Source organism: Histoplasma capsulatum, genomic scaffold, assembly GCF_000149585.1.
Source record: "Histoplasma capsulatum NAm1 scaffold_8 genomic scaffold, whole genome shotgun sequence".
NCBI classification, from domain to species: Eukaryota; Fungi; Ascomycota; class Eurotiomycetes; order Onygenales; family Ajellomycetaceae; genus Histoplasma; species Histoplasma mississippiense.
The window spans coordinates 635,696-649,710 of NW_001813975.1; the positions used below are offsets into that span (position 1 = coordinate 635,696).

Here is a 14,015-nt window from a genome sequence, read left to right on the forward strand (position 1 = left end):
GGTTTCTTGAATCTTCTGAATCTGGCTGCCGTTTCTTTTGTGAGATGTTGACCTCGTGCTTCAGAAGCGCAGCATCAAGTGCTGAAACTAACGAGGAGTACTCTGTGCCATTGGTCGACAGAGAGGTTGACGCGCGATCTGACTGAGCGAGTGAAGCGATTGTTAACGACTGGTGATCCCGGAAAGCTAATATCTGGGAGGAGCTGCGGTGTTTCGATGGTTGCTTTACACCTCGTTCTTCCACTAGAGTATGTTTAAATTTCCGCCATTTTTCAACTCTAGCCTTCTGTTCTGAGAGTCGATTATCTAAATCAGCCAATAGATCTGTGGAAGGTCTGTTTCCTATATCACCCAGCTGGCCATTTCTAATAAGCGACAGCGTTTGGGGGAAAGATGACTCGAGAACGTGATCAGTGGACACTCGTATTCCGCCATTGAGAATTGTGTGGGCCCATTTTTCATTTCCATGCCATAGGTTTATGATCTCATGGCTAAGTTCATCTTCGTCAGCAGTGGGTTTATTCGCAGCTTGCTTTGATCGGGCAGCAAGCTCTATCGTCTTATTTTCAAGTAAGGTTTTCAGTTGGTCATAAGCTTGTCGTATATGGCATTTATCATTAATCATGGTTGTGAGTGAGACGCGATGGGCTATAATCAGTGGAACCAGCATCTCTTGTTCTGAGGACGAAGCTCTCCCATTGATAGTCATCTCAAGAACTGGATTGTGGTGTTCACCCTTGCGAGCCAATATCACCTTCCGTAGCACTGTCAAAGAAAATGTGGCCAGCGCCTCCTCGAATTTTTCCCCTTTACACTCATCAAGCATCGTCTTGCGGAGTATCACTTCCCTTCCCAGAACCCCATTCTTTTTCATATCGGACAGCGCACGAAAAAGGGCTGCCCGAAGGTTAACGGATTGCAAGGGTTCAAGTGGAGGGAAAAAAGGACGTAATTTCTGATAAGGTAGTTTTAGAAGCATTTCCAATTAAAATAAACAGTGTACGATGATTACCCTTTAACGGGTACTTACATTCTGAGCCCCTTCTGGGTCCCATATCGTAAACAGTTGGTATAGAGACCATTCCACCACTTTGATGCGCTGCCGAAGGTTTGGTTGAGCACCCGAAAAGGAGCGGACAGTTATATTTGGCCAGTCAGGGAGCTGGTCAAAGTGCAGTAGCCTGAGGTTTCGCACAAAAACGGTGATGTGCGAGGAGACTGGCCAATTGAGTCCTTTGGGCCTCAGAGAAGAAGGGGTGGAAGATTGCATTGTAAAAAGTCATAATCGATAGATATTCCAATGATTTAACCAAAGCGCTCACTCAAGTTATCCGTGTTTATTTTTGTCCCCACCATCTGCATGGGCTGTCGATGCGGGCTGCCGATGCTGGTGTCCAGCTTAATCACTCCTCGTTTGCACGCAGCACAGTACATTGACGAACCTGGCAGAGTAAACAAAGGAAGGTTGGATGGTGAGTGTGTTGTTTGCATTGTTTGTCCAGAACCCTTCAACCAAGCCGAAAGAACTTGGAATCCTCCGCGTCAACATTGAAACATATTACTATTCTTCCGGCTACCATTTCACTCGCCGCTAGAGAGGGATAGATCTTCTCCTCGTACAAATATTTACTTTAGAGCAACTTCAAATTTTTGTTAAAGATAAATAGCGATCGATATAACACTTTCGAAGGCAGCTTGCACTTTTGGCTCAGTACGCGCTTCCGAAATATTGCTTGACGTTGCCGATATCATGGGGTTGTCATTGCCGACGGACGCTCAATGGACGGCTCAATCCGGTCTGCACTCTCCAATCTTATCGGACGACCTGATTTTTCGTTATTTAGTTAACAAGATACTGACAATACAATGTCCAGTCATCGCTACCCTACCTCACCCGCCTCTTCAGAACACTCCCACTCCAGTTCCTTTCTTCCATCTCCTTGAGCGATTAAAGACCACAAAACGCGAAGGATGGCGACGATTTGGTATTGCACACGGTGAATCAATATCAGATCACATGTATCGCATGTCCATCATGACGATGTTCGCACCACCTGCGCTTGCGGCTAGACTCAATATTCCCCGCTGCACCAAAATGGCTTTGATTCATGACATGGCAGAATCCATAGTTGGCGACATCACCCCAGCAGACACACACATACCGAAAGTAGAAAAAGCCAGGCGTGAGGCGGAAGTTATCGAATACATTTCAAAAAGTTTGCTTGGAGCGGTGCCGGGTCTGGCGAGCCAGGATATCCAGGAGATATTCGAAGAGTATGAGGATAACGATACGCTTGAAGCGAAGTTCGTCCATGATATCGACAAGCTAGAGCTGTTACTGCAGGCTGTAGAGTATGAGCGGAGCCATGCGGGGAAGTTGGATTTGTCGGAATTCTTCCACGTGCTGCAGGGAATCAAGCTTCCTGAGGTTAGGGAGTGGGCTGCGGTCGTAATGCAGGAAAGAGAATCATTTTGGGCGGGCAAGTCAACCGACGCCTAAATCCGCTATTGAACACATGAGTTCGATGACGAATGTGCCATGAGCTATGAAATGGTCCTTTCAACTTATCATTTTCTCCCTTTTTGGTCCCATAGATGATGTGCGAGCGGTTCACTTTGTGATATCACAGCAGACCCGGAGTTAGGGTTTCCTTTTGGGCGCCTTCTTATTGCGTCTCCAACATCGGAATAAGTTATAGAATCAAACCCAGGGATACACGTTTCCCACCTTACATACTCACTTCCCATTTCCCTGCAAACAGCTCTAGATCCGTCAATGTCGTGCATGTCAGGAAATAAAAATCCTACAGGATAAATTCGTAATAATAACGCCCTCAATATCTCTATAAAAACCTTTTCGACGCCATTGTCAATGATATAGTCCGCATCACCAAGATGCCCCAACTCAATCCACAGTCTCCTGCTCCATCTCCTTCGCCAACGCAAAAGCCTCCTCCATCATCTCCTCCTCCGCTCTCGGCTCCCTCCCCTCATTATCTGGTCTTGGAAATCTAGATCTCTCTTTCTCCCTCTGCCTCTTCTCCTCCACCATCTCCCCTAAATGCCTCGCAATATTTCCCTCCTGCCCCTCCATCATCTCGTAAATAGCATCTGAACCACCCCGCTGGTCCAAATCCGCCTTCCGCCGCGGTATTATATGCGCATGTACGTGTGGCACCGTCTGCCCCGCCTCCGGACCGTCCTGTATAGCTATATTTAGGCTTGTGCCACGGTAGACGCGTTCGATCATGCGGCTCACGCGTCGGACGGTTAGGAAAAGGTCGGTTGTTTCGCTGGGGGAGAGGTCGGCGACGCGCGGAACGCGGCGGAGGGGACAGACAAGGACGTGCCCTGGTAGGAGGGGTTTCAGGTTTACGAGGGCGAAGGAGAGTGGGGTGATGTAGAAGACCTGATTGTTGATGTCAGCAGAGGGGGTGGGGTTGTATGAAGGAGTATGGATGCTTGCCTGCGAAGTTACTAGGAAAGGACCAAAATATATTGGGCTCTTGGAGATTAGGGACATTGTGGGGATGGCTTTTTGGCACCAAGGGGATATACGGGCAAGCAACTGGAATATACGGTTAGAGAATTATATGGTGGATTCTACTGGCGGAGGTCTGAATGATCAAGCAAAGCTCCGGTAAGGAACTGATAGACGTCGCCCCCTTTGAAGTGTTAGCTGTTCCCGAAAGCCGTCCAGGTTGTCGAGCAAAAGGGCTCCAAGTTTACAGAGGAAATACCCCCTTGGTCAAGATGCACATATACACGATATTATGGCGTTCTTTATTTCTATTTATATAAATACAATATGTCCATTCATACTGGCTGGAAAAGGTTCGGTGCTTCGGGATAACTAGTATAATAGATGTCCTAAGCGAGGTCGAGTCGCTCGGATCCAGGATCAGGGCGTTGAATGAACAGAGACAACAGATAAAGGATCACTCAATTCGGACGATGATTCGATATCGATTCTACCATCATTTTCATCGCCCATATCCTTTGCCATCCGCGACTGAGATCCCCCTTCCATTTCATCAACTATATCCTTGCGATGCACCGACTCATCCTCACCCGGCAACAGAAACCCACCACCCTCATCAACAGGCTCTCCCCTCATTTTCTCCCTCTCAAAACCGTCTTCGGTAGGCGGAATATCGCGATCGCATCGCCTATTCGAAAACGGATTCCGTTCCTCTCCATCTCCACCACTTCCATACTCAGCCTGAATGCGCTCAGCAATTCGTAGGCCCATAATGAACTTCCTCCACATGGAAAGAATAAGTTTATCATGTCTCAACTGCTCTCTTTTGCGCCTTTCAGCATCCTCTGCCAGCCAGGCGTCCTTGACAAGACCCGCGTTTTCAGATGCCACAACCACCCCTTCTATGACAGGAACGGCCATCTTACTCCCGAACTCAAACCCAGTCACCGCCTCTGCATAATCTACGCCTAGTTTCTTGCATATTCGCACCGTCCCACGCCAGGGGATATGTGTCGCGCCCTTGGGGATCATGGAAGGGACGAAGCAGTCGATGTTCCCGTAGGCGTTTTTCGGGATCTTCCCGTCCTTAATTGGCGGCGGGATGATGTATTCCGTTTGATAAAGCGCGTATAAACCTTGCATTTGCTTCTCGCCGCTCTCCCGCTCTGCCACCTCAACTTCGCGCTTCCGCGTTAATGTTACCGCGCGTATTGGGACAAGTTTCAACGGAGCTTCTCCTATCTTGATCTGCCGACCTTCCTTGTGCCAGCTTTCTGCAGAAAGACACTTCTCAACATCTGACCGTTTATAAATTTTTTCTTTTTTCATCTTGTCTCCCTTGCCGGACGTGAAAGTTCGAACGTGCTGCGCACCGGGACGTATGGCCTCCTCACGACGTAAAAACCGTTCAAGGACAAACTCCGTAGAATTCCGCAAGCTCTGCAACGTGTCCCCTTCCTTCTTTTGAAGTTTTTTCTCGGGCTGGTTCGCAACGAGATCTTTCGAATCCTCCTTCTCATCAACAATGGTTCGCTTATCTTCTGGCCGAACATATCCTCTCATTGTAGCTTTGAACCAATCATAGACAAAATATCTCGCGGGTCCGCCATGCATCGGGATTTTCTCAACAGGCATGCGAAAACCATTGGACTTCCCCGGCCAGGTGTGCCGCTTGAGGTACCTAGTAGTGACATCTTTGGCTGTTGCGTCGGGGGAGTACGCGACGACATATGCAATTACCTGCTTTGCCTTCTCAGCTTTGACGCCGCGCGGCTCAAATGATGATAAAAGCTCAGGCGTCGTCGCAACTGCATTGGAACTTGGCAGGATTAGAGTTTCGACTGGGATTATTTCATGTGTGATTGGAGAGACGGCCTCAGTCCAATATATCGGGAAGGGAAGATCACTATCAAATTTCCTGTTTGTGACTGGATTATGTTTATTCTTTGGTCTTCGTTTATTAGGCTTGGACGACGGGTCATCGGTTATGCTACCTTCGTCACTGGAGAGTGCCTCACTAGGAGACGGTACTTCCGCCCCGTCATCTGTCACTGTCGCCGTTGCCACCTCCTGGTCTTTCAGGCGATAGTTTTCCACTTTGGTCCATCTAAACCCGAGAGGTTGTAGACTAGCGACCATCCTTGCTTCCATTCCCAATGCCCGCAACAAAGCCGTAAACAGCTGTGCGCCCACATCCCGTGAGCCTTCCGAGCGACGTGCTAGGTCACGAAACTCATCTAGATCTCTTATCCGCTCACCATGATGATATTTACTATGATGGCCCTTGTGGAATGAGCTGATTTCCTCCTGAAGCGCCGCGGTTGGTCGATATCCATTTTTCCGTAACCCCGGAGCTGTAATACTGAAACGTTTCCTCCAATACGCGGCAAGAACCCTAAGAATATGGATCGTGGGATCTCCCCGGCTCATATCAGGCTGACCGGCCTCTAGACGAGAGGCGTCTTCCCCCCAATCCCGCTGCCGTTTGTTGTTTTGATTGTTATACTTCCCCTTTCCCTTTCCAATCTTGGTTGGGAGGTCAGGATGTTGTATTCCAGCAGCAATCTCCCATTCCTTGATTTCATTCTTGATAGCTGGTGGTAATTGATCTCGTAGAATCTGGTGGAGTTCTGCATCATTGATCCACCAGTTGCGGAGAGCGTTGTGGAATAGTAGGAACTGCACATGCATACAGTGGGTCTGGATGCGTATCTGCCGTTCAATCTTGCTGGGACCTTTCTTGCCCGTAGCTTCAGGGTCTATGAAGATGGCATGGTTCTTGTCCAATGTAAGCTCGAGGTCTCGCGGAGCTGTGGAGCTTGCTGGAGTAGCGGGCGTTGGCGCTGAGGTTAGACTTGCCCATTGAAGCGCATCTTCCCAGTCCTCCTCTTCATCATCATCATCATCGTCGTCGTCGTCGTCGTCGTCGCCGTCGTCATTATTGTCTGAATTATGCCCATTATTCTTGTCTGCATTCGAGGAAGGTAGGGAACTCAAGTTTGATTCAGAGTCGTCGTCTAACAATTCCGTTGCAGTCCCATTTGCATCTTTCCTTGTCGATGATCCTATGTCCTCGGGTTCACGCGCCTGACGCTTGTTGGGGAAACGATCTTCGGACAGCCCCCTTTTCCGGGGTAAGAATGGAGGCATGGCGAGTGCTCACTTGCCTATCCAAATATGTCATATCGGAGCAGCATTACCGCGCATCCACCCATGGTCAGATCATTACATGGAGTTGCGAATGCGGCAGCTGTGCTATGTGTCAAAAAGTGAGCTATTTAATACTGGTGTGTAAGTTTCTCGTTGCACAACGATACCACTTAGATATGTTGTCCTCGCGAACTCGCTGATCAATCGCGAAATCACATGACCTTAAATAATTGATTTCCTTGTCTCGAGATAGCCGAGGAAGAGGTGATTCGCAGCAAACCAGCCATTCATTTACTGTCCGATAAAGCTGTGATGATGGACATACACTGTGGGACCCAGAGGGGAATCAGAAACCAAAGCATCCATAGGTCATACTTTGCAGGATGCGGAGTCCATCTAAATGTGTTGAGTCTTGCAACTTGGGGGAAGCGCAGCCATGACGTATATCCCTGCTGGCTCTCTGCCGAAGGGATTTTCTGGAATGATATTAGGGCAGCATTCGCTTCTGGATTTAGTAGAGAATCAAGGTGTTCCTGTGAAAGTACCTGCTTCTAAAGGGTTTGATCCTCAGGATTCCTGGGGAGAGATCCGGTTGCTAGGATATCTATTGAATCAAGAATATCGCCGCCCTCTTTGATAGCGCATTTCGATTTGTCGCAACGACTGGCAATGTTTGTGGACTTCTGTGCCCGCCATGGCACCCCCACCGACCTGTTTGTATGTTAGAACTGTTGTCAAGGTATTTGTAGGTTACAGCAACCTCTCAAGAGTGATCCCCAGACTGACAACGCCCGGATACTCACTTCGAAACATCTAGATAGTATCGATCTGGAGGATGAAGTGAGAAGAGGTGAAGTCATTCATCACAAGCTCCCATTGAAGCCACCAGAGCAGATACAATCCATGGGCGATGTTTTGCAGTGTGATGGTTATTCATACTCTCCTAAAATACTGAACCATCGAAACTACCTGTCATAGTGTATCCAGGACAATCAGCGGATTATCCAGCTAGCAAGGAGCTGGAGAACATGTGGAAAAATCCTCTGATTGTTGCGTTCTCATCGCTTTACAGATCTGTATAGTATGAATTCACTGCTAATAATTATATATATATATATATGTATATATATTATTGTGGCACTCTTCGTTTCAAAACCAACTGCTAAGTTAATAATTATTGGTGTGGTGGAGGTTCTAACCTCCGAGGCATCTCCACCAAAGACTAGAGAGTATTTAAGCACTGTCTACCTTCCATGTCTCCAGCTGGCAATAGGTTAATACACGCCATTTAAGGATTAATCAAGATATGGAGGCCGCTGCCAAACGCTTCTTCTCCTCCCCACGGTTCGCCGTAGCCGGCGCCAGCACCGATCCCAGCAAGTTTGGCTACAAGAGTCAGTTGAAATAGCGAATCCGCAAGAAAGAAAAATAAAAATTGCCAACAATCCTGACTGCTGCTGACACTCAACCAACCGTAAAATAGTCCTCGCCTGGTACCACCAGCACTCTCTTCCCGTTACCCCTTTGAACCCACGGGCCTCCGAAATCGTCCTGCCTTCGAAGACATACAGCACTCTACCATCCCCCTCCGCCCTCCCGGCACCCACCCAGACCTCTCTCTCCATCGTCACCCCGCCTAAAGTGACGCTTGCGGTCCTTAAGGAGGCCAAGGCTGTGGATGTCCCCGCTGTGTGGCTGCAGCCGGGCACCTTTGACGACGAAGTGCTGGAGTACGCGCGGGAGAACTTCAGAGCGGCGGTTGCGGGGGAAGAGGGAGGGAGTAATGGGAGCGAGGGCTGGTGTGTACTTGTTGATGGGGAGGATGCGTTGGAGGTAGCGGGTGTGAGTTGGACGGCGCAGAAGCTGTAGTCTTGGTTCAGGGGTTTTCTATTCTCGTTTTTTTTAATCTTCTATTGTTAATGCTACTTTTTCCAAGTACTATGTAGTAGTTTGACGTATCGATATTTTCGGTGAGGACTTGGGGAACCGGATGGTTCTTGGGCCATTAAATAGTAGGGACAGGGAATCTCCTCCGTGGTTGCTGAGGCAGCCCCCGCCAATCACGCTAAATAAATCAAGAAACTTGAAAAGGAACAACACTGGGCCTGCTGGCAACTCGCTCGGAGCTTCATCCACGAGAGGAGAAAAAAAAAAAAAAAAATAGAAAGAAACCTATGGGTGGATATGCCATAGCCGTCTCCTCCACTCAGATCGGTTGCTGAGCTAGACACATTTACGTATGTAGTTGTTACATACCTGCCTCTTCGCTGCTCCTGGTTTGTTGCACGCCGCAGTGCGTCCGACTCAGCTGTTACACTCGTTTTCACTCCCTAGCTACTTCCCAGCTTCATCAGTTTGCCTCCTCTACAGACGGAAATAATAAATAATCCAATCCTCACCTACGCCCCGCAACTGAACTACCATCCGGGCATAAGCAGCGGAATACCTCCGACCGGCTTCGACACAACGATGGCGTTTTGCGAAGCAGCTATGCCGGGAACTTTCATCCTCAACTCGCATATCCCTCCTAAACTCGACCTCGCCGGTGCTAGATCGCAGTTCTACCGTTCCCCGCAGACACCCTCCGCAGCGTCCTCCCTCTGCCGCTCTGTCGGGCAGGAACACCAGGGAAGCCGCAAACGGGCCAGACATGGGTATGACGAGATGAATGGCGATGTCAGCGGTGGTTTTGGCACATGCAGCTTAGAAAATAGTACTCCTGTCACAGCTGCGGCTGTGAGTATGTGGGGGAACCACTCGGTGATGTCGACAGCTACGACGGCATCTTCCTTCTCTCGTATCGCTAGCCCCACACCGCTGGTCAACACTGACTATCGTTTTGCTGGTGATGTTGACTACTCGTCAACAATGATGACGATGTCCGCGTTTGAAAAATCAGGCGACGAGGCATATGGGCCCGAGGTGGATTATCGACCTAATCGCTACCGGGAGATGATACATACTCCTATGGATAGCCCTTCACTGGGGTTTTTGCCGCCTGTTGGGGTTGGCAAGGACTGGAATGGGTATACGAGGAAAAGAGGTAGACGCGAGTCATTATTACAAGAACGAGATGACGGGCTAAATCCAGATGGCTCCCGCTATGATAACGGCAATACGAATCATGATAGCTGGGGCGCAGCTGTCGTGAAAATTGTTGGGGGTGTTGCTGGGAAGGTATGGGACTTCTGTTGGTCAGGTCCGTTTCGCGGATTTTATGCGGGAGGAGGGAAGGGGTATGACATGGGATCAGAAGCTCAGCAGCCACCATCACCGCTACCATCGCGAGTAGTGGAGGAAACAAGCCCGTGGCAGAGTGTCTATGAGAAGGCTGATGTATTTTCCTCTTCTAGTGGCAATCGGGATGACGGGATCGCTACGGTTCCGGGATGTTTCCCGATTGAATCTTCTCATAATAACGCGCGGCTCTTGCACGACTGCCACGATGAACTCCAGGCGAACTGGGTCTTGGTTCGGAACGCAAAAAAGGCCCCAGATGGACAGGAAGCTGATGTGAGCCCTTCCTCGGCATATTCTTCTTCGGCTCGCAAAATAGCCCGCAAGAGCAACCATCCAGTTTCACCCCGAAGAGTCGCAGTCGGCAGACTGTCCAGGAGACAATCTCTACTAACCCCCACGCGAACCCCGTCCTCATATTCGCCCTCGCATCAACATAGTCAAGCATCCTGCGAACCCACCAAATCGAACAACCCGAGTAAATATGGCAGCTCACCGGCTTCTATCGAAGCGCAACGATTGGCGGCGAGGGCGAAACGGCGCGAACGCGAGGAAGACGCTAGTATTCGTCGGTTGAATCAGCAGCTTAAGGCGATGATCAAAGAAAGGGAAGGAGGCGCTCGGGACGACTATTGAGATTGAAGATGATGGGATTGATATGGAAGGTTGGGACTGAGCTGTTATTTGCTATATTCCTCTCTTTCCATTCTCCTCCTTGTTTTTCCACTTTTCGTTCCGCCATTTCCTTCCGTTAGCATTACCCTTTTTCCATTTTTCTTTTTATTTTCTTTTCCATTTTATATGATTCTTCTTCTTTTCTTTCTTTTATGGTTCTTTTTCTCCCCTCCTCCTTCGCTCCTCCTCCCCCGTCCCTTAATGTATCCTTTGGCTTGTTTATTTCCCTCCTTATTGTTTGCAATGATGAAACTGATACAATGACCACCTACCATTTGACCCAGGCTTTAATGCCCATAGCGACTTCCTCTTTTTCCCAATTTTCTGTTGTTCGCTGTCTGTTACAAGAAAACCTTTCTTTTATGCCCATTTTCACTCATTTTGTTTTCTCATTGAAAATGGCCTCCCCATGGTATCATGATTTGATGAACGATAGTTAGTTACTTGCTGGTGCTCAACAATATTGATTGAGGTTTACCAGATAGACTGACGGCAACACTGCCTCCAAATATGCCAGGTCCGTGTAAATGAACTATCAAACTTTCTAACTAGTGCATACGCAGTATCAAGGTAAAATTTCAAGATGATGGATAACCCGAACCCGGAAACTGGTAACTTTGTCCGTCCTGTTTATCTATCTAGTGGCGAGCTAATATATCTAGTGGTTATACGGGGGGGGGTTTGGGTGGCGTTATAACCCATGTTACTATGTATGTTAGCCAAGCCCCACGATAACTTTTTAGTGTTTAATTATATTGTACATACTCCGTACATTCAACCCCATTTGATTCATACTGTATGAGCAGACATACATTCAACCCCACTTGATTCATACCGTACGAGCAGGCATAATCCTTCAAGAATAGATTTTTAAGCACCCCTGCTCTGTATTCTTCATCATGACATCTCTAGCTGACTGTACAGAGGTGGAGCGGCAGCTTCAGATCAGCAAAGACCTCTTTTCATACAGGGAAAAGGCCCTGGCCCTGGCCCTGCAGAATCGATCAAAGAATACCAATAAGCAGTATCTCCCCAAGCAGAGAGAATGGCGGGTGGGTGGCACTGCTTCCCTGCATTCAGATTGATCATTCTAGTTCTAACTCCTATCTCTTCGTACAGGACTTCTGCAAGGAGACTGGCTTTGAAGATGGGGAGATGGTGACAGAGAGAAAGCTGGTCTGGTTTCTGGAAGAGAAGGTGCTTTGTCGTCCACTGCAGGGCTCTGTTTATAAGAGCAAAAGAGCTCGTACGGACAGGGATGGCAACACTGTGCTGCAGACTGTGGGTAAGAGCACAGTCAAGCTATATGTGGCAGCCGTGGTGGATCTGTACAGATTTCAGAAGAGCAGAGGAATCAACTCCTCTGATCATCCACATGAACAGCTGGTCAGTGCAGTTCTTTGTACGCATGTAACCAAGGAGTCTGTACGAAAGCGGGCACAGTATGTGGATCAGGGGGCCAATACTCTGCAGGATGGATACAATGAGAAAATGATGATTCATCTGATGAAGTTCTGCTGAACTGGCTGGTATAAAAATGATCAAACATCTGTGATGAGCCATCTTTGTACAGAGCTGAACTTCCTCATGAATCACAACATGCTTCTGCAGAGGGAGACATCCCGTACGGCACAGCTGCCTGAACTTTTCATCCTTCAGCTTTCAAATGAGGGGCCCACTCCATGTTGGCCTATGATTCTCATCACAGATAATGGCAAGACCAACCAGCTGGGGCAGCTGAAGTATGCTGCTGTGATGAGACATAAGAATTCTCTACTCTGTACAATATCTCATCTGGCATTCTATCTGTTCTACCGCTGGAATATTGTATGGGAAAGTCTTCCAGACTTTTGAAGACACTCTCTCTGGTATGATATCCACCTTCTCTGTGAACAGGATCCCTTCAAGCCTCTTTCATACGATACTCAGCTTCAGTGGGTCAATCGCATGTATGCAGCAGCTGGGCTTCTGTCAAGCAAGAAGACTCATCTTGGTCGGAGTCAGGGGTTCAGATATGCTGAACTGAATGGGGTGTCAGAGGGTCAGATTCGCTGGGCTGGCCGATGGAATAATGATGCTCTGACCAACTGCTATCTCACCAATATCTCCTGAGAGTTCGTACGAGCAATGGCAGGGTTTGAACCACAGACTCAGGGCAACTACTTTCTTCCTCGAGCCACCATCCCCCCCCCCCGAAGCAGCTGGAGGCTGCCATCTGGCCATGGGTGGATGTCTGGCTAGATAGATTTGATTCGTACGAGAGATTGAGCCAGAAACAGAGACAGACACAGAAGAGGGAAAGAGAAGCAGCAGAAATGGAAGAAGTGAAGAAGACAGAGCAAGAATTGTCAGAGAATGAACAAGACTTAACAGCTCAGAGATTTCTGCGGCTGCTGAAGCAGCTTCATACAGTGATTCTTCAGAACTCTGTGCTTCTGCAGAGGCAGTTCCCTGACCACCCTCTATGGTCAGATGCTCTCTTCGTACGAGAGGATTATCAGAAGTATACTCTTCAGATTGTTCAGACTCTTGAGACAGCTGTGGAGCCTCAGAAGATTCAGATTCAGCGAGTAGTATCTGTCATTGCTGATCAGCTGAAAAATGTGCGACAGGAGATGATTCAGTCCATTGATAAGTGGGGTTATGAGAATCAACAGCTGCAGCAAAAAATGGCTCAGCAGCTTGCTGATATAGTTGATGATCAAATCATTTTCTTCATACAGGCAGTTCCTCAGAGCTCTGCTGCTCAGAATTCAGTGATGAATCTGGCTGCCATTCTCTCTACTTTCTCTCTGCCCTCCTCTTCTTCTACTCTTTCCAGAGACATCGTACAGAGGTCAGTGGAGTCAGAGATGGAGATGAGACAATCATCATCTAACAATGCTGAATCTGTGGATCTGACAGCCACACTTCTCACCTCTTCCCGGACAGGAAATGGTTATTCTCTTTCTCGTACAATACAGTCAGTGCCTTATCTGTGGCGGGAGTGGACCACTGGTCTGGGGGGTGGTCCATCAGTGCAGAGCCTGGAGGATCAGGGAGGCAGCTGGCGCAAGAGCTCCTCCAAGGAGCAGATGATGTTCTGCCGGTGAAAGATCATCATCAATGAGATTCGTACGCGTGTGTCCTCTGATATGACTGTCAGTGCTGCTGTGGAATCTCTGAAGCTGATCCGCCAGCGGGGGAAGCTCTCTCTTAATAAATTGACAGAGCTGTTGAAAAGACAGAGGCAGCTCTAGAGAACCTGTCATTTCCTTTCTCTTCATACGGAGTTGCTGGGACTTTGACTTTATATAATAATATAGATAGAGTGTATTTTTAGATGGATTAGAGTGTACTGCTAGCTAGCTAATGCAGCTCTGCTCTTCATTGTATGAAGGTTTCCTACTATACAGTGTATTCTCTCACTACAGCTGGCTATTGTACGAAGACAACAGAGGGTGGTGAGCTGATTGATGGGGGTGGATGAATT

The 14,015-nt window shown here is 48.3% G+C and overlaps 7 protein-coding genes across 7 annotated transcripts in view; 4 read left to right on the top strand and 3 right to left on the bottom strand.

Annotated features, from left to right (window-relative positions):
- The window catches only part of HCAG_07174 (predicted protein), a gene marked incomplete at both ends in the record, with an annotated part of 2,032 nt that extends 762 nt beyond the window's left edge, over positions 1–1,270 (bottom strand). The window contains 2 exons of the mRNA XM_001537702.1: positions 93–955; positions 1,031–1,270. Coding sequence (XP_001537752.1) covers positions 93–955; positions 1,031–1,270 — 1,103 coding nt within the window. The remainder of the gene's footprint in view (positions 1–92; positions 956–1,030) is intronic.
- A 480-nt stretch (positions 1,271–1,750) lies between these two features.
- HCAG_07175 (conserved hypothetical protein) lies at positions 1,751–2,500 on the top strand (the record flags this gene model as incomplete). Its single annotated transcript, XM_001537703.1, has 2 exons — positions 1,751–1,796; positions 1,875–2,500. 2 exons carry the CDS (start codon positions 1,751–1,753, stop codon positions 2,498–2,500), a joined length of 672 nt encoding a protein of 223 aa, XP_001537753.1.
- Positions 2,501–2,905: 405 nt separating this feature from the next.
- On the bottom strand, positions 2,906–3,523 carry HCAG_07176 (conserved hypothetical protein; the record flags this gene model as incomplete). Its single annotated transcript, XM_001537704.1, has 1 exon — positions 2,906–3,523. The coding sequence occupies one exon, from the start codon at positions 3,521–3,523 to the stop codon at positions 2,906–2,908; it is 618 nt and encodes a 205-aa protein (XP_001537754.1).
- Positions 3,524–3,901: 378 nt separating this feature from the next.
- Positions 3,902–6,631, bottom strand: HCAG_07177 (conserved hypothetical protein; the record flags this gene model as incomplete). The annotated part of the gene is made up of 1 exon (XM_001537705.1): positions 3,902–6,631. The coding sequence occupies one exon, from the start codon at positions 6,629–6,631 to the stop codon at positions 3,902–3,904; it is 2,730 nt and encodes a 909-aa protein (XP_001537755.1).
- A 1,306-nt stretch (positions 6,632–7,937) lies between these two features.
- Positions 7,938–9,923, top strand: HCAG_07178 (conserved hypothetical protein; the record flags this gene model as incomplete). Its single annotated transcript, XM_001537706.1, has 5 exons — positions 7,938–8,025; positions 8,115–8,430; positions 8,877–8,907; positions 9,002–9,787; positions 9,831–9,923. 5 exons carry the CDS (start codon positions 7,938–7,940, stop codon positions 9,921–9,923), a joined length of 1,314 nt encoding a protein of 437 aa, XP_001537756.1.
- Positions 9,924–11,442: 1,519 nt separating this feature from the next.
- Positions 11,443–12,397, top strand: HCAG_07179 (predicted protein; the record flags this gene model as incomplete). Its single annotated transcript, XM_001537707.1, has 3 exons — positions 11,443–11,595; positions 11,663–11,929; positions 12,155–12,397. 3 exons carry the CDS (start codon positions 11,443–11,445, stop codon positions 12,395–12,397), a joined length of 663 nt encoding a protein of 220 aa, XP_001537757.1.
- Positions 12,398–12,858: 461 nt separating this feature from the next.
- On the top strand, positions 12,859–13,652 carry HCAG_07180 (predicted protein; the record flags this gene model as incomplete). The annotated part of the gene is made up of 2 exons (XM_001537708.1): positions 12,859–13,379; positions 13,448–13,652. The coding sequence occupies 2 exons, from the start codon at positions 12,859–12,861 to the stop codon at positions 13,650–13,652; spliced, it is 726 nt and encodes a 241-aa protein (XP_001537758.1).
- Between the last annotated feature and the right edge of the window lie 363 nt (positions 13,653–14,015).